At 38.3% G+C, this 26,102-nt stretch overlaps 2 protein-coding genes across 3 annotated transcripts; one reads left to right on the top strand and one right to left on the bottom strand.

Annotated features, from left to right (window-relative positions):
* The first annotated feature begins 5,177 nt into the window (after positions 1-5,177).
* Positions 5,178-18,419, top strand: LOC113357314 (SAC3 family protein B-like). The gene is made up of 30 exons (XM_026600683.1): positions 5,178-5,340; positions 5,493-5,681; positions 6,060-6,287; positions 6,538-6,780; positions 7,017-7,157; positions 7,576-7,692; positions 7,789-7,905; positions 7,988-8,200; positions 8,300-8,526; positions 8,945-9,045; positions 9,131-9,346; positions 9,620-9,847; positions 9,928-10,019; positions 10,104-10,197; positions 10,698-10,790; positions 10,889-11,697; positions 11,774-11,888; positions 12,016-14,399; positions 14,487-14,640; positions 14,783-14,908; positions 15,101-15,246; positions 15,552-15,604; positions 15,958-16,220; positions 16,346-16,474; positions 16,580-16,777; positions 16,940-17,177; positions 17,269-17,367; positions 17,458-17,607; positions 17,790-17,854; positions 18,101-18,419. Exons 1-18 carry the CDS (start codon positions 5,219-5,221, stop codon positions 13,822-13,824), a joined length of 5,154 nt encoding a protein of 1,717 aa, XP_026456468.1. The 5' UTR covers positions 5,178-5,218; the 3' UTR covers positions 13,825-14,399; positions 14,487-14,640; positions 14,783-14,908; positions 15,101-15,246; positions 15,552-15,604; positions 15,958-16,220; positions 16,346-16,474; positions 16,580-16,777; positions 16,940-17,177; positions 17,269-17,367; positions 17,458-17,607; positions 17,790-17,854; positions 18,101-18,419.
* On the bottom strand, positions 18,400-21,924 carry LOC113357315 (probable protein phosphatase 2C 35). Of its 2 annotated transcripts, none has more exons than XM_026600685.1 (5): positions 20,435-21,924; positions 20,005-20,136; positions 19,128-19,343; positions 18,967-19,029; positions 18,400-18,860 (listed from the first exon to the last, which is right to left on the bottom strand). In XM_026600685.1, exons 1-4 carry the CDS (start codon positions 21,359-21,361, stop codon positions 19,027-19,029), a joined length of 1,278 nt encoding a protein of 425 aa, XP_026456470.1. In that variant the 5' UTR covers positions 21,362-21,924; the 3' UTR covers positions 18,400-18,860; positions 18,967-19,026. The 2 variants fall into 2 exon arrangements, with proteins under 2 accessions (XP_026456470.1, XP_026456469.1); XM_026600684.1 differs by having other exon boundaries at positions 18,400-18,864; positions 20,435-21,923.
* Between the last annotated feature and the right edge of the window lie 4,178 nt (positions 21,925-26,102).

Below are 26,102 nucleotides of genomic sequence, written 5' to 3'. Positions count from 1 at the left end.
AGTTAACTTCGGACTGGAATGTAGTTGAGCCCTAACCAATCTCACACTGATCAAGGTACAGTCGCGTTCCTTACGCCTCTAGAACCACGCCAGATTCTGCGCACTTGATTCCCTTAGCTGATCTCACCCACAACTAAGAGTTGCTACGACCCAAAGTCGAAGACTTGATAAACCAATCTGTCTCACAGAAAAAAGTCTATTGAATAGATAAATCTGTCTCCCACAGATACACCTATGAGTTTTATTCCGTATTTTGATAATTCAAGGTGAACAAGAACCAATTGATATACCGGACTTATATTCCCGAAGAACAAACTAGAAATATCAATCACCTCAGAATAATTTTAATCATATGGTAGCGAAACAAGATATTGTGGAAGCACAAACGATGAGACGAAGATGTTTGTGACTACTTTTTATCTTGCCTATCAGAGATTAAATCTCGAGCATATCTTAGAGAAGATAGTACTCAATCACGATAGAAAACAACAAGATCAGAACATACAACTACAAAGAAAATAGTTGGGTCTAGCTTCACAATCCCAATGAAGTCTTCAAGTCGTTAACTTATTGGGTTTTAGAAAAACCTAAGGTTAAAGGAGAATCGACTCTAGTCGCAACTAGAATCATACAGGAGGTGTGGGGATTAGGTTTCCAAGTTGCTAGAGTTCTCCCTTATATAGTCTTCAAATCGGGGTTTGCAATCAATGTTACCTTGGTAACAAAGCATTCAATATTCACCGTTAGATGAAAACCTGATTAGACTCAAGCTAATATCTTTCAACCGTTAGATCGAACTTAGCTTGACACACAAATGAAAAATGACTTCAGTTATATATGAGTAACCATACCAAAACGTGTACACCTTTGTTGGCTCAACAATAGTTAACCGAAGTTAGTCATATGAACACTTTCATATCAACCTTGTTCATCTTAACCATAACTAGTTCAAATGACTCAAATGAAACTAGTTCTAAAGTTGTTCAATTGTTTATATTCTCATAGAAGTATGCAATACACAATTGAAGCAAAATCGATTTTGATTCACTCGAATCAATTCATGAACATTATAGCCACGTTTTGCAAAAGATTGCATTCCTTATTATATAAATGTATTAGTTCATGAACAAACCGATTTTAGAACATAACCTACTCAAGTATGCAAACGGGTACACATACTTAAGTAGCCGGACTTATACTGTGTTCGCCAGTATGCAAACGGGTACACATACTGTCGTACACTTCCAAATTTCAGTTGAATCCAGTACGCGTACATGTACGCATACTTTAGTACCCGGACTTTAACTGACTTCGCCAGTATGCGTACAAGTACGCATGCTCTAGCTCCCGGAATTTATCTGACCTCGTCAGTACGTGATTAATGTTTTTTTGATTGTTGTTGTAGTAATGAGGTTCAAACTCTCGGACTTGTGAAGATTAAATTTAAAGATTTAATAAAATTATATACAAAAATATTAACAAAGTGGGCGAGAGGTATGAGAAAACAACCAAGACACTAATTCCACTATTATACATGAATTAATGATGGTAAATAATCCAAAACTCTAATTATCTTTTAAGTCCTTTATATCTTAACTCACTCATAATCAAGCAAATTCTCAAACATCAATTGTATCCCTTAAGCATAGATTATCTAAACAAAGCATAACCTATCTAATTGAATCACAACTGAAGGAAAATTACGCAAACAATTTAAAACTCTGCAAAAGCAGTGATTGAGTGAATTATAATTAAATATTAGAGAAAATAAAATAGTTACCAATTATTCATGCGTAAATAGCTTCCTCATTGCCTTGGTTGTGGGAGAATTAGCCGCTCATCATGTTGGAAACACGCTCAAAAATCATTATTATTGCTCAAAGGGAGTTTACAAATGATGAAAAGGGAGAAATAATTCAAAACCGGGTTTGTAACAATTATATTTGTTACAAACCAGAGAACTACGACCCTCGGAAAATAAGACTGTCCAACGACAGTAACAAATAAGACTGTCACTGTAACAAATAAGACTGTCAGACGCCAGTCGCTGAAACGGTAACAAATAAGACTGTCCTCCGACAGTCTTTGAACTGTAGCAAAATAAAACTGCTCCGTGTGGGTCTTATGTTCTTCGCGTTCTTCAGCACCAGCAGAAAAATGGAAGCTCTGTAACTTGATTTTTTCTTCTTCTCTGGCTCTCCTCATCCCCCCAAACTCTCGACACCCATTCTATGATACCTTGTGAACATATTTATACGTGATTGCGACATTGAATCTCCTCCATTAACTCCAAATAATCTTCATTTACTCGGGATATTTTCTTTCTTTTTTTATCAATGATTTTGATTTTTACGCATCTGCAGCTGGATTAAATTCCTTATAAATCTTCTTCACGTTCCAAAGTGTTGATTAAGGCTTCCAAACACGTGCATTACACGTTTAGATTCACCACAACTCGTGTAAGCTCGTGTTTTTCCTCCAACTCCCTGTTTGAATTAAACCAAGTTATCCAGACAAATTTGATCGAAACAAACAACCATACTAGCTTTGTTAGGACATATCAAAACTACCCATGAAGTTTCAGCGATTGAATCGCACAAAAACTCCTCCAAAATCCGATCGAAAAATCTGCCTGTGAAAAGAAATATTTTCCCGCCAAAATATTTTTTTGAATTTGTGAAGAAGGTCACCCCTTATCCAGTGGTTGCCCCTTATCCGCTGCTGGATTCCGAATAACACATGTCCTTTGGGGTGCCTTAAGTAATTTTTCTGGGGTGTTTCCAGCATTTTTCTGGATTCCTCCGGCGCATTTCTGGGGTGTTTTTAGTCTCTATCCTGGGGTGTAAAACACCACTTTTCGAGCCAATTTCGCCGCAAAGAGCTTATTTTTCCAAAAACATCTACAAAAACATAAAATAACACAATAAGTATTTAATCGAGTCTAACAATACAGAACATTGAGAACAAAATAGACACATAAATGCGTCTATCAGTACGCATACATGTATGCATACTACATTCCATTTTTGGATCAACACATATGCAAGTACGCATACTGTGCTCATAACCCAATTATGGTTAAGTGTTCTAAACTCCGTTTTAATCATTGAAACATTCTTAGAAGACGACAATAGCTGTCTCACACAAACCATTAGCTTCAAAGCAATTTTCAAGCGATCGAATGATCAATACGAAACATTCCGAGTCTACATCAAATGACTGTCTCACATAAATCATGTAAGATGTTACAAGGCGATTTTCACATGATCATCTTTTGACTTTCGTCAAGAATATGAGATGAACTTGGTTAAAGCGAAAGCTTACCAACACATATTTCGAGAAATATGTAAGCGAGTTAAACTCAACTCGAAATATCAAATGTGTATAATCGAAGTCTATATAGCTATACGACTTTTGTCTCAAATAGAAAATGGAGTAGATAGACTTTTGAGTGATAGATGAGTTCAAGTATCCACATACCTTTTGTTGATGAAGTTCCACAAGCTCCCCTTAGTAGTTCTTCGTCTTCAATGGATGAATGTCGTGAAGTATAATGCTCAACTACGCTTTCTATCATAATCTGAGACTTAGCTATAAGTAGAGTAGAAATCAAGACTTATAGTTTTGGCAAATAAACTTGACAACAAGCTTGAGATAGCAACGCTTGCGAGTTCGACCGAGCAGTGCTCTAACACAATACTTAAAAACGCTATCAAAATACAACTATACACCACTTATTCCAGCTTATGCTACTCCTCCACCTTTTCCTACTACAAGTCCAAGAATGAGACCAATAAAAATAGATTTCAGACATCTTTAACTTTAAGGAGGTCCAAGTGAACAAATGCAAATTTTTGAAGAAGTTGTGTACCAACAAGCACAAACTGATTGGGAATAAAATTATGAGCGTGAAGGAGAATGCTTAAGCAATTCTATAAAGAAAACTCCCACACACCTGTAATGATTTTTGTAGTTTCACCATAACATGTGATATTGATAAATCTAGGTTCAAACAAGCTTTGCTTGGTTTAGGAGCCTATACTTAGGGATGCACATGGTATGGTTTGCTTCAGTTTTTAACCCAACCAGAACTGAAACCGATGATCTCATTGTTTAAAGTTTCAAATGGAAGATTACGTTAGAGAAATCAATTTGGTTCATAACCGAACCGAGTCGGTATGGTTTGAAACCGTCCGGTTCATTACCATTAGGGGTCAATCAAAACTAAACCGAGATAAGCCAGTTTTGTATAATCTAAAACCTTTGAACACCGTTTGATAATGAATTTGGTTCGATTTTAGGGTTAATCGGTTCGGTTTTACCGGTATCATGTACAACCCTACCGATACCAATACTATGTATGCTCCGATTTTTGATTCTTTATCTTGTTTTTGGTATGCTCCGATTTATAATTCTTTATCTTGTCTTTGGTCTTCTAAAAGATAATGACATAGTTATCCAACTTGCTAATAAATCCAAAGTTTATCTAGAACGAGTTTTCAGGAATGTTGTAATACATGTCAATAAACATATATTTCCATTGCCATAATTGCATTCGTTCTTTATCCTATTTCAGTAACTGTGTTGGGAGCTTATAACAATCTAATTTGTCCATTATGAATGCTATCTCAAACTCTTTCTTTTTACCTAAATCGCCAATACGACCGTTTCACTCATATTCTTAGTCTTAAAGCAAGTATTATGGTTCGTTCGATCCTTCTCATTAAAAATTAAGTAGTCGAAGAACATGTCTAAAGACAGACCACCATAAAAGTAGTTGTAATCCCGATTTGCTCATTCTCTATTGGGTTTTACTTCGGTTGTAGTGGATTTGTGATGGATTATACGACAGATAATGTGCCGTCTTCTTCCAGATGACATATCGGTCGACCATTGAGAAACATACGCGGAAGACAGCTGCCCGCAATTTTGGTGATTTTTCTCACCTATCGGCATTCTTTTAATGCCCGGTTTTAAAACTACACTTCCTGGAGTGGCGATGCGATATTGCACACCGCCATCCCGTACTCATATACCGTCAACTCCGTGATCCCGTTTTTTAACAGCAGTCTCGACTTGCTGACTCTTGGACTGTAAAAAAGAAAAAAACGGAAAATGGTATTTCATGGATAAAAATCGGGCTAATCTTTCATAATCTATTTTTGAATATCGTTTTTAGACAGAAAAAGCGAGTGGGGAGAGAGAAACCCCTGTGTTAATGGCGTTTGGGGGTTTTAGTAAGAACTCAGGTCCATCAGTACCAATTGGAAATCAAGCTCCATTCCCAACAATTCCCTCTAATCTTCAAACTGAATCTCAATCTCACCAAAGATCTCCAAGGTAATCCATCTTTTAGCTTCGTTTTATTTTCTTAATGTATTTTTGAGAATTTGCCCCAACCAATTGAGTGTTTGCGTTGTTATTTTAGGGTTTTATTTTTATTTTTTGAATTTTCCAATTGAAATTTGCATCATCACCGTCATGATTTTCAGTTTAACTGGTGGTGGTAGATTGGGAACTCCTGGCACGAGTTTTTCTACTGATTTTAATAACAATAGGGTTTCTGAAGTTCCACAAAGGTTTCAATCACCTCCACAAAGGTTTCAGTCATCTCCATTAGATGGTGGTGGAAATAACTCTAATGGAAGAGGTGTTTTTAGCTCTTCTGGAGAAGCCTTGAGGTAAATTTTCTAAACGATCTATTAATCTTGGCTTTCATTGCCCATACTCAGAATGGATACTTGTTTGCACGGCCTGTGCAATCTGTTAGTTAATGCTGGAACCACTTAAGTGGATTCTGATGTACAGTTTTTGTTTGGATAATATTGGATGTTTGCGCACAACAAATATTTAATGAGAAAGAACAGAAAGAGCTGCTTTATTTAGGTTTAGTGTGTTTCATGAGAGTGTTAAGGGGAATTGGTAAACATCACTTGCTATATCCATATTAGTTCATACATGATTCTGTGTTGGTTGTTATCCCATGAAAAATAAATTTTCTTTCGTATTCGACAAGTCAGTTGAAATTGAATCCATACGTTGGTGATTGTCTTTCTCAGGCCCACATCCGCAGTATTTCCTCCTGGTTGGGTTAATCAATCAAATGATGGCTCTTCTTTTCAAACTCATCAAAGGTTATCCACAAGTGAACTATATCCTGGTTCGCGTAATGTTGCACCTAGAATTTCTGCCGGACCTGTCAACCCTCAAGCTCCAAAAAGAAACAGATCACCTCCTTTCCCTAATGAAGGGCGTCAAGAAGACTTCGGTGTAAGTTTTAATGAGAGGTAAGCTTTACTTACTGCTGGATAGTTGTGTATTTACCTTCACGCAATAAGTACTTAAATGAAAAAGAAAGGAAAGGCTGCTTGTTTGAGTTTACAAGATGGAATGAGAGTCTTGGGGATAACTTGTAAATAGCACTTAGTTGTATCCAGTAACCACATTAGTCCATCACTGTTTGTTTTTTCATGAAAAAGAAAATTTATATTGTATTCGATAATTAAGTTGACTCCTTATGGTGATTGTCTTCCTCAGGTCCACGCCGATGCCCACATTATCTCCTCCTGGTTGGGTTAGTCATTCAAAAGTGCCAATTGATGGTTCTAGTTTCCAATCTCGTCAAAGGTCTTCCCCTGTTGAACCTAATCTTGGTTCGCGTAATGCTGCAACCAATATTACTGCAAGACCTGTCAACTCTCAAGTCTCGAAAAGAAACAGATCACCTCCTTTTCGTTCTGAAATGTCCACCCAAGAATCCACTGTGGGTTTTACTGGAAGGTAACTGTTCAGTTTTTCAGATTTCTAACGCTGTTACTTATCTGCTGCTTTTGTTTGAAGGAAAACCTTCTTGTATGTTATACACGTTCCCCTACCTTTGGGATTGTCTACGAACCTCCTTTAAGCTGACTTGTTTATGTACTCATCATATCTAGTCTATGTTTTTCTGCCAAAGGTTTACATTTTGTATATTTTATCAACTTACTTTTCTCATTCCTATTTCATTGATTTCATAGGTTAGGAACCCCAACAGAATTGCGACATTCTCCTCCCCATAATGGGAGTTCAATAGATCAACAAAGAATGTCGTCACCAACTTTTGGAGGCAGAGGCGTTGTTTCATATGAAGATCTTGATCAACCTGAAGAGGTTCAGATGTAGGTTTCTAGACCAAACTTATTGTTTATGTGATTTCATTTATATGCAAAGCCGTACTAATTTATTTGGTGTGATTGTCATTCTTGTTGTTTTTATGCTTGCATATACTACCATTGAGAGAAGGTTGTTGGTGTTTCTCAGGATTGTTGGAGTTGTTTAATATATTGAAGTTATTTATCAAGTCTATAGGCATAGAAATCTACATTCATTCTTAAGGGGATTCTTATCCTTATGTTATGAACCTTATGTGTGCTGTGTTAACTCGGCCTCTAATTTTCTTTTTGACAATTCTGTAGCGTATAAATATATCATCATTAGTATGGCATTTCATATGCTATGATGATTGATTTAATTGTGAAAATGTTTTCACCCTTTCCTTGTTGCATTTTTTTTTTAATCCCAATGGTGTTGATTCAGGTCAAATACCATTGGTGCGAGCATTCGAGATCCAAGAGGCAACAGGTCACCTCCTTTACAATCTTCCAGTAACGTTCATTCTAGAGATTCTCGTGCGTCTCACAATGAATCTGAAAGGTAAAGTCATCTAATTGAACTGACTGAAAACAAAAACCATAAAAAAATGGCCTTTCCTTGTTTCATTTTATTCTAATTCCAATGGTGGTGATTCAGGTCAAACACCATGGCTGCCAGCTTTCGAGATCCAAGAGGCAACAGGTCACCTCCTTTACAATCTGCCAGTAACTCTTATTCTAGAGATTCTCGTTCACCTCACAATGAATCTGAAAGGTAAAGTCATCTTGTTAGTCTTTATTTATTGTTTTCTTTCTTTATATGTTCTTGGAAATCATCTGGTTGACTTCTCCTTTAGGTTTGTATCTTCTCCGGATTTGGGTAATAAGTGGGATTATGTTTCAAATAAACAATCCCAACAAAACTCCTCCAAGTTCATACCTGACCTTGCCGAGTCTGCTGGAGCAAGACCTAGAAGCTCTCACGTTTCCAAAAGAAACAGGTCACCTACTCATGTTACTGATGAATTTCTTCATGGAACTAACAATGACAGCCAAGATGATACTGAAAGGTAACTTCTTGTTATTCATATGTTTCATTTGTTCGTACTCTCAACATATTGGATTCCGGTGGTTTATGTGTTCTGCTGTATGTGAATGAACCAAACCAGGGAAACGCAAGCGAAGGCAAAGAGATTGGCCCGTTTCAAGGTTGAACTCACTGAACCAGCAGAGAGCAGTCCTGATGTTTTAAGGAATAAGCAGGATCAAGCTATGGCAGAGAGAAGAAAAGTAGTTGCTGAACAACCCATGGATGCATCAGGGGATATTATATTGGATTCTGAAGGCTTGGAGTCTTCTGGCGCTCTAGTTGGTGTATGTCCGGACATGTGCCCAGGTATATACAGCTTTTTAATCGATGTTGAAACAAACTTGGGCACATTCTTCATTTGTATCTTTGAGTATGTGGAAATGATTGGAGCGCTAATGAGCAAAAGTAAAGCTCTAACGACCAGCTATGTTGGACTCGATGTAACTAAAGTACCTCCAAGTTCTTAGTGGTGTTCAAACCATACAATATAAGGTAGAACTATCATAAGTATGGACAGTTGACCATTCAAGGGATCCTGTCCTAGAGTATTCATATGGAATTGTTCCGCTCGTAATTGATGGCTATAGACAACACTGATGGAATGAGCCCACGTTTTTTCCTTTCAAATCAAGACCTATAATTGGGTATATGCACCTGTTTGTAGAAGGACAACATCTGATGGATTTGATTCAACAAGATAAGTTTTGTATTAACTATGTTTCAGAGTCAGAAAGAAAGGAACGTGAGAGGAAAGGAGATCTTGACAAGTTTGAACGCTTAGAAGGAGATCGAAATCAGACCACCGAATCACTTGCTGTAAAAAAGGTAGAAAGTGCGCTTTGATTTTTCTCTCAGCATTATGTTTCTTGGAAATGGCATGTGATGATATTTTCTTTTCTAACTCATACAGTACAATAGGACAGCTGAGAGGGAAGTGGACTTGATAAGGCCCTTGCCGGTCTTGCAGAAGACTGTGTCCTATCTTCTGGATTTGCTAGATGGACCTTACAGTGAAAATTTTCTGCCTTTGTACAACTTTCTGTGGGATAGGATGAGAGCAGTCAGAATGGACCTTAGGATGCAGCACATATTCAATCATGATGCTATAACCATGCTGGAGCAAATGGTACTTCCCTCATCAAATGTTATTATTTTTAAATTTTGAATTAGCACTCAGTATACTGGATAGGAAGGGGTAACAACCTAAATAATTTATCTCGTCACTCTTAAGGTTTCATACACCCCAGATTTTCTTCGCGTATGATTGAAAACATACGAACTACGGAGTATTGAACAAAAATTGTCACTTTTTATGCTCATTGTATCATATGTTGGCTAATATCTGATGGGTATTTCTATGCTTCTTAATCTATATGCTTCTGCGTCTCCTTGATGCTAGATAAGGCTTCACATAATAGCCATGCATGAATTGTGTGAATACACGAAAGGAGAGGGCTTCTCAGAGGGCTTTGATGCACATCTCAACATTGAACAAATGAACAAGACGTCAGTGGAGTTATTTCAAATGTATGATGACCATAGGAAGAAAGGAGCCAACATACCGTCAGAGAGAGAATTCAGGGGTTATTATGCACTTCTCAAACTGGACAAACATCCTGGCTATAAAGTGAGCGATTAGACCTTTCTTGTACTTGTGAGCTCAGTTCATATATAGAGAGGTATCTAAATACAGTTAATGTGTTATAGGTTGAACCGGCAGAGCTCTCACTTGATCTTGCTAAGATGACTCCAGAGATTAGACAAACCCCAGAGATCCTATTTGCTCGTGATGTAGCGAGGTAGTCGTTATTGCTTTTCCTATTAAAGGTTCTTTTTGTTAAAGTCAAGCGAAAACTGATAGTCAAAATGCATTCTTATTTCAGGGCTTGCAGAACTGGTAATTTTATTGCCTTCTTTCGGCTGGCTCAAAAGGCAACCTATCTTCAGGCGTGTCTGATGCATGCCCATTTTGCCAAGGTATCACTTTTTTTCTTACCGATGCATTGGAACAGAACTTGTTAGAAAGTGAAATCTAGAGGCTACCTCATCTCTCAAAAAAACAATAGAAAATATGCGCTCTTCTATCTTTTGGTAACAATTAGCTAGGGAATTGGAGACCATCTCGTCATACTCATTTTCCTTTGGCCAGGAGCCCGACTCTCATACTTGAGGTCAGCGGATTGGGTCTCCGCTCAAGAGTTTGGAGATTTCATGAAACTTATGGGGTTGGGCTGGGTCTGCTCAGGCGAGTAGGCTCAGTGGCTTCAGATCTGTCAGGGGGCAGGTCCGGGCCTATGCCATATATCAAAAAAAGAAAAAAGAAGATTATCTGCTTATATTTGCATCCATAAATGCATTATGTAAATATATTGTTGGTACTTCTTATTTGGTGAAGTCTGTTATATTGCATTTGTTAACTTCAAGATTCTTTAAGATGTGTATGTTATCAAAGTGATAAATGGATTTTGTTTGACCAGTTGCGAACACAAGCACTTGCTTCCTTACACAGTGGTCTGCAAAATAGCCAGGGAATTCCTATAGCTCAAGTTACAAAATGGCTCGGAATGGAGGTAGTTATTGATTCATTAGTGGGTTACTTGTTTCATTTCCAACTCATGAAGTAGTTCTAACCCTGTTAACTCTTTTTACTGTGTTTTAATTAACCCAGGGAGAAGATGTTGAAAGGCTTCTGGAGTACCACGGTTTCGTGATAAAAGAATTTGAAGAACCGTATATGGTGAAGGAAGGTGCATTCCTTAGTAGTGATGAGGATTTTCCAACTAAGCGCTCGCAGCTTGTTCTGCTCAAGAAGTCGAGAACAATTTTTGAGGATGTTTCTTTTGATCAGGCCAAATTGCCATTCAAAGAAGTCAAACAAGTTGGAATATCAACTAAACAGTTGCAGTTAGCGAAAACAAAAGGTTTGCATGACCAACAGATGCCCGACCTCAAATCTTACTCTGCTAAACGTGTATCACAAGCACAGCCTGTTTACTCCCCTCCTAAACGTGCATCACAAGCACAGATTGTGTTTGAAATGCCAACGTCAATAAATCCAATCACCAGTAATCAGCAATGGCCCGAAGTTACTTTCTCGCCAAGCATTCACCCTTCAAGTCTTTTTGCATTGTCCCCACCAGCAGTGGCTAGAGTCACTCAAGCAGAGACCCCTCAAGTTTCTGTGGAAATGAATCCTAGCTCTTTTCCAAAGGTAACACCCCTGAAAACTATGAGAAGAGCCATATCCATGGAGAGAACCCAAGTGTCGTATGTTGAGTCAGCGCCTCTGGCTGTAGTAACCATTCCCGAACAAAATATAGAAGTTACGGTTATTCCCCAAAAAGAAGAAAATGAAGAGCCGATAGTCACTGATCAAGAAGAGGAAGCAGCAGCAGAAGAAGAAGATGATGAAGAAGCAGCTAAGCTGGTTCAGCAAGAAAATGAGGCTGCCACAGCAAAGCTTAAGCTTGTCCTAAGGTTAGTGGCTAATTGATTGGTGGGAGCTGTTGCTTCTGTAACTTGATTTGTTAATATGCTGTCTTTTTTCTGCTAGGATGTGGAAAAGGCGTTCTGCGAAACAAAAGCAGGCACGCGAACAAAGGCAGTTGGAAGCAATTGCAGCATTAAATTCTTTGTCATTTGGTCCACCAATCCGACAAAACAAACCAGTGAGTGTCAGCTCAGTTCTTAGTAATCAATTCTGTTATATAGCTCAAGTGTATGAAAGTCTTCTATGTGCGGAATCCCAATCTTTGACTTCTTTGAGATTCTAACTCTATTTGTTGTTTTGTGAAGAAACTACGCCATGCTGGTGAGCTTAACATTGATCGTCTCCTGAGGGAGAGAAGAGAAAGGCATGCAGTCTCATGGTCAAGGCTTAATGTTTCTGAAGTTGTAGCCACCATACTTGGTGAAAGAAACCCAGATGCGAAATGCCTTTGCTGGAAACTTATTCTGTGTTGTCAGACTAGGAGTGCACAAACTAATTCAGCAGCTTCGTGGTTGCGGTCTAAGCTGATGGGTATTGGAAATGAAAATGATGATGAGCTAGCAGTCTCCACTCCAGACTTATCTATATGGAAGAAATGGACTGTTAGTAATTTGAGTGAAGACCTCTGTTGTTTATCTGTTATTCGAGATTTAGGAGGTGATAAAACCGATGATGCAGTTGCTGGTTCTGGTGCCATCGTATTTCTTGCATCACATGGATTATCATGGGAGCTTCAGAAAACTTCCTTAAACAACCTTTTGGTTTCCTTGCCCTCTAATTCGCGTGCACCTCTCCTGATCTTGAGTGATACGTATGAGGAGCAGGTCGAGAATTCATCATCGACGATTGTCAATAAATTGGGGCTTCATTATATCGATAAAACAAGGATTAGCAGTTTCTCAGTCCTCTACCTTCTTGAGAGCCAGCAAGCAGATAACCTGGATGGATTTTTCAGTAATGATCGGTTAGTAGAGGGATTACAATGGCTAGCAGATCAAGCACCTTTACAACCTGTTCTTCGTTGTCTTAAAACACATGAACTTGTAATGGGCCACGTCAACAGGTCACTAGAGTTGCTTGAAAGGAAGGATGTTTCTCTAGTGGGTCCCGATGAGTGCATCTCGGTTTTCAATTCTGTACTGGATAGAGCAACCAAGGAAGTTTCCTGTGCAGCAGATATGAATTATGCCTGTTGGCCTTGTACTGAGATTGGTTTATTGGAGGAATATAGTGACGAGCATAGAGCTGTCCAGTTATATTTACCAAGTGCCGGGTGGAGCACATCTGCTTCAATTGAACCCATCATAAGCACAATACAGAGCTGCGAACTTCCAGTTTTTGGTGATGATCTGTCTTGGCTGAACCATGGTTCTGATGTGGGTGAGGACATCCAGAACCAAAAATCAGAACTGGAGAAGTGTTTAATCATGTACCTGGTACATTCAAGTAAGATGATGGATTGGCAATTAGCAACAATGGAGGCAAGCATAATGCTGCAAAAAAGTGCTCACCTGGAGCTCCATTGTTCGAGTTTCCGTATAGTTCCAAGATGGGCAGATATTTTTAGACGAATTTTTAATTGGCGATTAATGAATTTGAGAAGCGGGGCATCATCAGTTGCTTATGTTTTGGCAAACCAGAGTGTGTCCTGCTCGGAACCCTGTCAAGAGACGTCTCCTTTGAAGTGGCGGTCGAGACAGACAGACATGTATATCGACTCTCCCATTTCTCAACGTGACGATAACTCGACGTTAGGTGAAAGTGGATCTACTTATGCCCTAACAAGACCTTCTCTAGATGAAATGGTTGAAATTGGATGTACCCCTCTTCAGCGCAGAAGCAACCAATCGACAACTAAGGCCATTGAACCTATTCCAATGAACTTTGACCAAGATGATAATGATACATTGGAGGCTGCTACTAACTACGGCTCGAAGGAAAGCGAATATACAGAAAGTGAATTTACAGTAAGACAGAATACTTATCTATCTCATGGTAATGATATGGTAGTCGATGTTAAGGAAATTCCTGAAGTTAACAAGTTGGACAAATTACTAGAACGGTGTAACATGCTGCAAAATATGATAGACAAAAAGCTATCCATATATTTTTGATACGACAATACTTTTAACCATTGTATTTTGAAATGAGAGAATAGTAATGAATGTCTGTTGTATAGTCTTGTTATCCTACACTGTACTGAAATTTCTACTTGGGAAAATTTGGGGAGACCGGCCGGGAAACGGTGCTCCCTTGCCTAGCCAAATTAAGCCATCTGGCGAAGAAGAAAATCTCTTCCTTGTCTTCAAACGAAAACCCTAAACATCCAACGAATACTGCTTCAAATAACCTGATGTCAGGATTTGTGAGTACTGGAAAAATGCCTGGTCTATTGTCTCCCAATCAAGATCAATCTTCTGAAGATTCAGGTGCAGAAACTACCTCGATTGATGGTTTTCCTGGGAAATCATTGGATTTGAGTATAAAATGGTTGCAACCATGTCTTGCCGAGTTGAATAACTCGATACCTGGTTTTGGCAACTTTAGTGATGCTGACAAAGGGAAACTCATCATCAACCGGTTTTTGTTATCTGACATGAAGTTGTCTTGTGGTGGCGGCCATGGTATGCTTCCTAAAGATATTGATACTTCACATGGTATTATTCTTCGCGATGCTCTTGTTCTTCAGGTATTACATAGTTACAAGTAACATAGTTATTTGTTTAACATTCGTATACTATATCATTTGATCTTGAGTGACAATATTTTCTGGCAGGTTAATGAGATAGTTGATTTAACTTATAATCCAGATCATAGACTTGTGGGTGCACCTCCAGGGTTTCAGAGGGTGCTTATGTTGTCTATGACTGATGGTGTTCAATGTGTATATGGCATAGAGGACAGACCTATCAAAGATCTTCAAGTTTTTGGTTTGTTTTTTACTACTGACTTGAAATCGGGCAACTCTTTCGTTATTTGTTTATATTCATGAAGGGGTTTCTTGTAGGATAACTTGAGCTACTTTGTTGGGTCTATTTATTTATTTTTTTTGTTGTTTTTGTTGGCATATAGGTTGCCGTTGATAATGTTTAGGTTCGTGGATGGGTATCTAATGCTGGAGCCTGGACACTTGAAAGTACTTGGTGGAATGGTGGAACATTTGGAAGCTGAACGTCAGAGATCAAAAGAATTTTTAAGGTACATATAAGGGGATGTTTGAGCTCCTTGCTAGCGATAACCTCTAACCTCTACCCTTGAAAGATGTCATTAGCTTTAGAATAGTTTCAACTGTTGAATAATCTACAGTCTTTGCGTATTTGTTTAAAGTTATCTTTCATCCTTATATGCGTGTTGGATATAGTTCACCTTACTCACACTACCCTGATGCAGAATGCAAGATTGGATAAAGGCTACACCTAAACCTGCTGCTTGGAAATCTAAAGGTGTTGACAGTGGAGCCAGCGGTGTTGGTAGTTATTTCATTGCTGACAATTCAACTTGGCATGATGCATTTTCCTTTAGACCATATATCCAAGGTATTCTTAGTTTTTGTCGTGTGAATTCGATCTCCTACCAAAAACACTCCTCAACTTTTGAAGCAGAATTTCTCATTTGTATTTCTTGATGTGACCATATAGGCCATTATTTATAATTTGCCGCTCCTTAGGTTTGCGACGAGCGTTTTTCACCAGATTCATACTAATTATTAAAACCATGCCTGCAACGTTTATCATTCCGAATGATGTTTTTGGCTTGTTGGTTTACTTATTTTCTTTTCTATTTGTATCCCATTTGTTTGGAACTCCTTATTTTCTTTCCCATTTGTTTTTTCCTTCGTCAGATTGGGCTGTGGAGAAGATGGATGTTATGCCATCCTTCTGGAGTAAACTCAAGGTATCTCACTCATCCATTTGGTTCCCGGCTTCCCGCAAGTTCCAGTGCAATATTTTGAATTTAGTTCTTCCATAATTTTATGTTGTGCTTCTCACAAGCAATTTCGAGGGGGGGGGGGAACTGACATTACTCATTTCTTGACCAAGTACGGTCAAATTAGCACTGTTGACATAAACAAGTTGAAGTGATCAAAATGTGAATGGGTAAACAAGTTTAGAAAATATAACAAAAAGATAAACACTATTTTCAGCACCCCATGTGTTTAGACCTTCCATCCAAATCACAACACACATGACTTTGGAACTGTCTATATATGTGGCTGATGCCTTTATTAATAAATCCTTCTTGTACAGCAACAGGAAGAAGCATTACTGGATTCAAAGGAGTTAGAGGAGATGCTGCAGTCCCCAAGAACCGGGATCCAGAGCTCGCAGAGAAGCAATCAGTTGGTCAGCAGAAAGAGATGGCGGGGAACACATTTCGGGCAAACACCACTTGGGAGGCAGACACCACTTATGAGACCTCATTGGAGCAATTGAATGCAATTATAGCAGCTGCTGAAACCACTTGTGCGGCTGCTGAAACCACTTGTGAGACTTTATTGCGTCAAATTCAAGTAATTATTTTAGGCTTTTAACACTCATAATTTTATTTTTATGCTTATAAACATCATGATTAAAACAGGAGTGCTTGGACGTTTATCTCCTGGGATGTTGAGTAGAAATCATGTTTTTTTTGCAGAAAATATGGGATGAGGTAGGTCCGTGTGAACCTGGGATGCTGCATCAGTTAAAACAGGAGTGCTTGGATGTTTGCAAGAGAAAAGTTAATGAAACTGTAAAGTCAGAAGCACAATTGGAGCAATTACAAGTAATTCTTTTTGGCTTTTAACACTCGTATTTTCGTTTTTATGTTTATACTTGGTATGAGTTTAATCTCTTGGGAAGTTGACTAGAAATCTTGATTTTTTTGCAGCATACCTCTAGCCAACCTTATGCCATGGATGATGAATGCCGTGAGATTTTGCTTCAAATACAACGGGAATGCTTGAATGTTTACCAGAGAAAATTTGATCAAGATAAAAAGTCAAGAGACTACCTTCTCAAGGAGATGGATCTTGAGAAGGAAGAACTTATTAGTCTTGCTTCAGTTCTCGGAGAGCAGTTTGTTTTAGTGAGTAAACACAATTTTTACACCTAATTCCAAACTATTCTCTGATGATTTTATAAAGCTCAAAACTTCAGATGAATATGTGGATTTAAGTTTACAAACTTGCAGTTCTGCCCCTTAATTGGATGGTATATCCTCATTAATATGTTAGTAATTGTTCTTCAGCCCAACGAGTCAGCAGTAATGGAGAAACAATTTTCAGACATGCTTATAGAAGTAGAGCGACTTCAGTGGTTGAAAGATGCAAGGGAGGAGAAGTTTGCTGATGTACAATCACAGATTCAAAAGATACTTGAGGAAATTGGGGGGACTTCGAAACTTCCCGAACAGGCAAAGGCTTGATGCGGAAGACTTGTCGTTGAAAGCGTTGGAAGCATTGCAAACTCAACTCCTGGAGCTTCAGGTTTTTTATTTGTTACATTGTCTGGACTTAGCCTACTGTTTTAACACTACTTCTGCTAAGTTGTTGATTACATTACATCTTTTTTCAATAGGGTGCCAGGGCCAAGTTTCGTAAGGATAAAAAATTATTACAGATGGTAGAGTCGGTATTTTGTGAGATAAGAAAAGAGAAGATGAAGGGGCTTGAAAAGGTAATTTTTCTTTCTATCAGTAATTTTCTTCACAATATGCATCACCTTGCTTTGCAACTTTTATTAATATACTTCATATGTTCTTTAAAGGAGGAGGAGATGACTCACATTGAAACTGATCCAGACGCTGCTCGAAGGAAAATAACGTCTCTCTTCGACCACAGTGAAGAAATGTTGCGCCAGGTTAAAAATTGGATGTCAGCATGCAAATTATATAGTTGGCTGGAAGACTATAACCAGGTAATTTTAAAAATAAATTCTGTTTAAAAAATATCATTTAAGTCTCTCTGTTGGTTTGATAACTGTAAGAAGTCTTGTGAAGTTGATAACGTCAAAAGTTTTTTCTATGGCATCATCTATGGATTGCATACGTTGATTTACCCAGTGCTTCTAATTATGATTTTGATATTTTGCTGAAACAGGAAGAGAACAGTTCCAGGTCCAGCACAGGGGCAGATCTAAATCTCAATTGCGCAGTCGAAATTAGGTTTGTATTTATAAAACCCTGATTTTGTATTGCCAATATCTCTTTCTGCATACAAACTGTGTCAATCTACGCAAGTTAATTAAACGATCTTCATTTGCATGATGGCACCTTAGTAGCCAAGACTCTGGTGGATTGTCAGACTGATGAGTATGCTATGAGAGTACATTTATCTGCATTATCTTTACAATATTTGCCATGCTGTTATTTGTGTTTTCTGAGTGATAATCTTGTTATCCATTTTGCCAGGGCAAGAAAAACCGGCCAGGATTCGGCGCCCCCTTGCCTAGCCAAAAGAAAAAGAAAATCTGAATTTCTGTTTCAGTCAGCCATCTGAATTTGAATTTCTGTTTGGTGGAATCATGGGTGTGTACAAGTGGTATCACTGTCAACAAGAAAAAGAAAATCATGTCAAGCCATGAGTTATGGAGTATATTTTTGATGCGACAATACTTTCAACACTGCTGTAAATTGAAGAGAAAGAATAGCAATGAAGGTCTCTCTTGTAGTCCTCTTATCCTTTGTACATGAATTTTTTCATTCCGAGAGAAAAGCTGAATTCAACAATCATTACACACAAATGTCAAGAGAATAAAAGAAAACAACTTGAATTTTCAACATTATGAGTGGTAAAAACATGAAAAAAGTCAGCTTTACAAGAGACAACCAGTTTAACAGGATTGCCTGTTTCTTAAACACTATCTATAAAACTAGAGCAAAAGTAAACCCATCATATAAATCCCGTTTCACTTTTTTATTATAGAGCTCAAGTTCTTCGCGCGAATCTTGCATCCATTTAGTGTTTCCTCACATTACATCTTTAGTATTCCCTCCTCCGTGTAAAGCCAGGTGCACAGTGTACTAATCGAGTCAATCTATGTGCTAGTGTCTCTTTGGTTTCCATTTAGCAATGGTCAGATATTTGTGTAGATGATGGTATGGCTATCTTATTTTCAGCACAGCGCAAATCCCTTCACCCTGCATCCATCAATAAGCTCTTTCTAGTGATCTGCCTGATCAGCAACATGTAAGTGTCAGCTGAGTAACATGGGAAAAGGCTAAAGGCTACAAAAATCTTGTGACTATAATTCAACAGTGTCCGAAGAGTGCCATACCTTTTTGAATTATACCAAAGAGATCAACATGAGGTAGCTTCTGTATTCGATCTACCAAGATCACTGGCAGAAGATGGAAAAGGGAACCCCAGTAAGTTGGAGGGAACGAATCTAGTAAAGGCAAAAAGAAGGAAACAGAAAAAGAACAAGTAACAACTAACCGTATTTGAAGATCCAAAGTGGGTTGGCGATGGAACAACACATGCTGGACTTCTTTCTACAGGAGTAGTATATAGACAAGGCTGCGTTTCAGATAAGTTACTCCTTAATGTATGGTAAGAAACAGATGTATCCGCAGACCCTTTCCCAGTCAATATTGGAACAGGATCCGTATTCACTCCATATGTTCCATTAGTTGTAGCACCAACACCTAATTGCTGAAATCACAGAAAGAGATTTGGTAAGGAATAGAGAACATGCAAGGAAGCACATACAATAAGATGGATGAATAACGTTTTGATAATGTATAACAAACGGTTTAAGACAGAAGCAATTATATTTCGTGGGCCAAAAAAATACTAAAACTCAGTAATTGTTATCCCACAAGACTACTGCTTCAAAATATTACAAGGCTAAAGAATCTTCATCTAGAAAATGTTAATGAATAATATGAGAGCATTATCAAACTGCTTTTACAGTGTTCTGTAAGACAATTGCAAATCACCCATGTAAGGCATGTTTCAAGGTGGTTTCTCCACCTAAAAGTTTGGGGAACACTTGTATGACAAAAACTGACCCTACACAGACAATAATAAAGCCATTTTGATTGGGTCAGTGCCAGCTTGTAAGTCAGTTGCAAAACTACCCATGCAAGGCATGTTTCAAGGTGGTTCCCCCAGCTCAAACTTTAGGGAACTTCAATGACAAAAACTAACCCTACACAGACAATAAAAAAACCATTCTTGGGTCACTATCAAGGAGAGGACGTCTTCCTAAAGAAATATACCAAAACAAGTCTTCCACCCATGATAAGATGCATACTCCACCCTATTATGGTACACAAACTCGAAAAACAGGAAGAAGGTGTTAGACGCATACATTACTTAGGTCTTTGATGTGCACAACAATGATCGTTATATCGTCTGTGCGATTTTCATGCTCTAACCATAGCCTGTACGATTCTCCTGTGATAGCAGCACATGCATCCCTCGGATCTGTATATCTTATCACCTACATGAGAAACTGTAGAATTAGTGCAATTAGAAAGGCGGCATTGTAATTTCAATTTTTCTAGTTGTCTGCCTAGAGGTGTTTATGGAGTACAAGGTTCATGAACATGACGATAATTAAAAACTAATGTCTTCAGCAAACAAACTAAACAACGTTTGACATACATTCACAGTTAATGATGGAAAGAGTCAGAAATGTGTAGAGGCACATAACATAGGACAATATTATAATGAGCAATACTCAAACTCACTTATCTCTAATAAAATGATCTCAAATTCTCAATTGCTTTGTTTCTTACCGCATTGACAACTGCTTGGCTCGAGAGGAACTCAAAGACCCCATCACTTGCAATCACAAAGAACATATGATTTGGTGTAAGCTTAACCATAGAAATCTCAGGATCAGCAATTACACCTATCTTCTCAGCTGTACTATCTCCCAGACTCCTCGAAAAGGCAGTTCCAGGATACAAGCCATCCTGCACCCACAGCCTAGGTGGATCGCCACCATCATTCTCTTCATCCCCCCAACTCTGGATACTAGGATCAGTTATCCCTTCCACCTGATCCACCGTCAAAACCCTTGCACCACAGAGTTTCACTCTCTCATACTCATCATTTCTAAACGGTGTCTGATCAACCGAAAGGTCCTCCGCAACAACACGACTCCCACTCCTAACAGCAATGACAGCCCTAGAGTCCCCCACATTTGCAATAAAAAGAGTATCTCCCTTAACAAGTACAGTAATCGCAGTGGTACCACTCATTGTATCATCTATCTCACTCTCATGAAGTTCAGTATTGGTTTTCTCAAATGCAATGTTATACGCTTTGATAGGATCCACTGACAGCATAGGATCATTTGACAATATCTCAACAAGTCTATCTCTAACAAAATTAGAACACTCAGTACCATACTGACCATGCCCATCAAAAACACCAAAGAAATGAAGATTTGGGTTACCTTGAATATCAGTTTTGATGCAGAAACTATCCTGGTTGGCTTTGTCAGGTGAGTCTGGATAATAGCCTCTTTGTGTCAGAACCGAGTACTCTAATTTGAAGTTATGTGAAGGGACAGAAGCAATTTCCCTTGACCTCTCTGTGAGTATATATCTCTGATTATTGCCAACCCCACCACCATTACTTAACTCTTGGGCATCACCATCAGATGATTTTGGGTACCGGCTACAGCAGTAACAGCACTTGCCCTGGACACATCCCATCTCCAAACCCAAGAAATCGAAAGAAAAAAATCTATGAAATTTCTTATGATTCAGACATGGGTTTTCTCAGAAAAGTTTATGTTTTTTGTTCCTGACACTCAATGTAAATTGACAACCAAAAAGCGTAAAGTATGATGAAATGAGGAGAATCGAAAAGTGGGTTTTGCGTTTTGTTATCTCACGAGAAGGGTTGTATGAGGAAATCCCATGTCTCAAGGAAACAAAAAAAAGATGCCCCAAAAAAACAACTCTAATAAGAAAAGGACAAATTTTAGAAGACCTAGAAAGAAAGCAAGAATCTTGTTGTTTTGGGGCAATGAGGAGGAGGAGGATGAGGAAGAAGATTGTAGAATCCAACAAGGGTTTGGGTTTGGGTTTGATTGAAAACTGTGAAATGTGCTGGAAAGCATGAAGAAGAAAAATTGTGAAGGTGGTGTTGTTTGTTGTTCAATCCCATCAAATAACAACATACCTTTTCATGCCAAAGATTGTTTTGTTGTTTTAGAACGGTTCGGTTAATGTCATGGGGTATGGTGGTGGTGTTTCAAAATCTTAAAAAAATCATCTTTGGTTGGCTTGTTTGTTTGTTTATTTTATTTTCCCAACAAAATCCAAATGAAACCTAACAAAAAAGTGAAATAAAAATGCTACCAAATGCGTATGGGCAATTGGGTACCACCCATATCCCATTTTGTACGATCCATTGATAATTCTATCCACACCCACTTATTTTTTCTTTCTTTTTTATTGTTTTACTGCATAGAAGTATAAATCAGCGATCCCTCGAACTACGTCTAGGTACTTTAGTCCTAGAAAGCTAAAGCCTTAACATATCTGTTATGAGTTAACTGAGCTCCAGCCAGTGACGTGAAGATGAATTTGCACGAATGGTAGCTAAGAACAACACCAAATTAGGGGTGAGCAAAAAGTCCGGAACCGCGGATTTCATCCGTATCCATTCGCAAAATTGTGGGTGAAATCCATTCCGCAAAATCTATAGGCCGGAGAGGGGTGGGATTTCCAAATCCGCACTTTTATCGGTTTGGTTATGGTTGGACTTTGAAATCCGCGGATTCACACGCAACGTAACTGTTGTACGTTTTTTCCGTCCTTTTTTTATCTTGCAGACTTGCACTACGTTCTTATATTATCACAAGTAACGTTTTTAGGCTTTGAATTTGAATCATGATTATTTGTTTCCGCCATTTTTTCTTAGACTAATGAATTTTCTTAATTGTCCCTTCTTCTTGTTCTAGTGCTCCCGTCTTTGGTTTAACAAAAACTTTTGTCAGTCTTTTGATCTCGAAATACGTCTGTTCACTTTGTATATCACACGAACGTGATTTTTCCCTTTTCTTTATATGAGGATCCCCATCCTCTTATTTAAATGAAAATTCATTTCCGTCTAGTTGTGCTCTTTTTTTTTTTAATAGATTAGTATAGTGGTTAGTTGTGACCCCTAAATACTACTAGCAATTACAAGGTCCAGATTCTAACCTTTACCTCCTCCAAAGGAGGGAGCATGAGAACCATTGTCCAGGTTAGTACAATGGTTTTCCTGGCTCTGCTCTTCACTTTTTAGTTTCATCTTTTAGTTATTCCTAACTTGTACTTGTAATCCATACACACTAGCACCTGCGCAGTACCTGTATTTCTGTTCCTCACTCAAATCAATCTTGAATGTAGAGCGAGACGATTGTTGGTTACTTGATTAGATTAGGGTATTATGTAGAATTAGGTTTTTTTTCTTTTTTGACTAAATTCGCGGTTAATCCGTATCCGATCCGTATCACCCGTTGTTCCGTGAATGTCAAATCTGCGGGTGATTGGACCGAACACGTTTGGATTTTCCAAGTCCGCAACGTTGACGGATTGGACGCGGGTGACCCTAATCCGCATACGTCCGTCGTTGCGCACTCCTAACTCCAATGGATTAAAGAAAATTCGGAGCTTATTGCCTTTTGCAGCAATCTGGTGGACTGGTTGGAGGGAGCGAAACAATAGGCTTTATAATAATCGTTCTAGACATACTAAGCAATTGATAACTGCATTAAAATGTTTCTTGTTTAATTATTTGCCGTGATTATAAATATTTTTTCTCAAATTTTCCCTTTCTATTCGGATTTGTACTTGGAATGGGGTGATTCAGTGATCCATTTCTATTTTTTTTGTCATTATTTTAGTGACTTGAACAAGGACATTGACGATACTGCTTATCTGCCTTGTCAGGAAAAACTGGTGCGTAGTAAAAACCTGATCCAAAATAATGCAGACGATTATCCCATAACCGCATCTCGAGAAACTCTATGGATATACATCTTTTTAGATGATGATCATCGTTCTAAGTTGATATGTCATTAAAAACCTCGCCAGGAAAAACCTAGAGGGATAAAACCTGTAGGTAGGAAAATATGAGTACCCAGAACAATGATAAATCCGCAGATGCTGCCTCGTTAAAACCTTGCCCGGGAAAACCCAAAGGGAAAAAAGCCAGACAAAGGAAAAAGAGTACAACATTTGAAACTCGGATAGCAGTGGACTCGCATGCCTCATTAAAACCTTGACAAGGAAAACCCAATTGGACAAAACCTTGACTAAGGAAAAAGAGTACACGGCGTAATGTCCAACATCCCCAATATCCATAGTATTATGTGTCTTTACTCCCCCCGATGAGTAGGAGCCATCTTCTAATGACTTCAACAGTTTCAGCTTTCTTTAGTTGAAAAACTTGGTCTGATCTATCTTTGTGCAATTTCTTAATGATCCACTTGTCGTGCCAGCCTTTTATTCTCCACTAGATTTTTCTGAACAATCATAATCGATCGGAGGATGAACAAGTATCCTCTACTACTAGACTATTAGCTAGGAAAATGTTTAGCTGCTTTCACAAACCTGCCAAAAATCAAAGCTTAAACAATCTGATTAGCTTTTCTCTGTGGGAGACATTCAACGATTTTTTATTTCAAAAGATCATGCTGAATGGTACCACGAAGATGGAGGATTCTTCGGACCTATGTCTCGATATTGGTGTTAGGTTGAACCAGGCTTACAAACCCAATATCAGGTAACTATAGCGTATCTCAGCTAATGTACCATTTACACATCTTTGTGCACAAACCACAGAGTGATACACTACCTTTGTTGAGGTGTAAACTGATCAATCTTATAAGTAAGAGATCGAATGACTGAAACCATGTCAACTCGTCTATTTAAACATGTCTAGACCCTTAAGGTTGACGAAATTAATGGACTTCCATCTACAACGCTCAACCAACAGATTGAGACCACGTTTTACCGAGAATTTATCTCGAACTCATGCTTTAAGCATTTTTGTGCTTTGGAGAATTCTTCAGGAGTTCCAATCAAGTAGATGTTGCATAAATCAAAACTAGTAAATGCAAATTTTATGAGCATATAAGATGGTTCACATATCCCTGGATAATATAAGCATTTACTTAGACGATTGACCACTTTCGTCCTTATTGAGTAAATGCATATGACATGGTAATTCTACTGAAAAACTTCAGGAATTTACATGAAGTTTTCTGTATCTAGTATTTCACACATATCCGCAATAACCAAATCAACTAGATGCACATCGAGTCCTTAAAGACTTTCAGAAAAATACCGTAAAGGTGGCTGCATCCATAGTACGGAATATGTTACAGAGAAATCCATCTCAGGTTCCTGTAAAAGACTTTGTGCCATTAGTTGACTTACTTTTCTCACTATGCACATACACCCACCTGTAGCCACTAGGGGTTACATTATCGTATGTTGGAACTGCAAACACCCGTTTGTGGCCAAGAGTAGCTCACATTATCGAATGTTCGGGCTGCAATACAAAATTTATGCATTTTTGCGAGAAACTACTATTCTGCTTTGATCTCTCCTGGTTTAACCAATCATACCTTTGATGACATTCCCATAGAGAGTGGTTTAAACCAAAAACACTTACGGTAGTATCAGTGGATACTTTGACTATGTCATCAACAATCATTGGATTACGATCGCAAATTTCTCTATTGCATGCATGCCTTATGGAAATCCTCTCATTTTGAGGTTTCACAGCATTGGCAGAGACATTTTCTTATTAGGAGAACTATACTTAGAGAAATTAGATCTTCCACTGATAGTCTCTTTGAGAGCACTATCTTTCAATGATTACGACTGGTTTCTCCTTTTTAGGAGGAGCAGAATTCCGAATCAACTAGTCGCGCACATTGTTGTGTGTTTTAAATGACACACTTACTATTACATACACAACTTCTCATGGAGAAACTTGATTTGCAATTTCTGAAGATATCAAATCTTTTATATGTCTTTCATTGCTGAAAACATCCAGATGAGATACATCCTGGTTCTTCTTTGTACAAACCAGGATACTTCACGCCGTTTTTCATGCGATATCCCTTCCTCCCCAAACGGTGGGAAGATTTTCTCATCGAATTTGCAAATCTTGTAGTAGGATAGTAACAACAGTGGAATATAACACGTCTCAAACAGAAAACATGACTATGGTTTAATGAGTAATAAGTTCAAATGCAAAACCATTCAATGAATGCAAAATAAAAATAAAAAATACTCACCATCAATGCCCAGAGCATCACTAGGATAATAAAACATCAACGACTAACAATTAAGAGTTTCTTTTGAAATCCATACGAGTATAGATACACAGTTACACCAGGTGATATGTCGAGTCATGTCTGACTGCCAGACTATACTTCCAGGAACCTGG

Source organism: Papaver somniferum, chromosome 3 (assembly GCF_003573695.1).
Source record: "Papaver somniferum cultivar HN1 chromosome 3, ASM357369v1, whole genome shotgun sequence".
Taxonomy (NCBI): Eukaryota; Viridiplantae; Streptophyta; class Magnoliopsida; order Ranunculales; family Papaveraceae; genus Papaver; species Papaver somniferum.
This window is presented reverse-complemented; position numbering and strand designations above follow the sequence as displayed.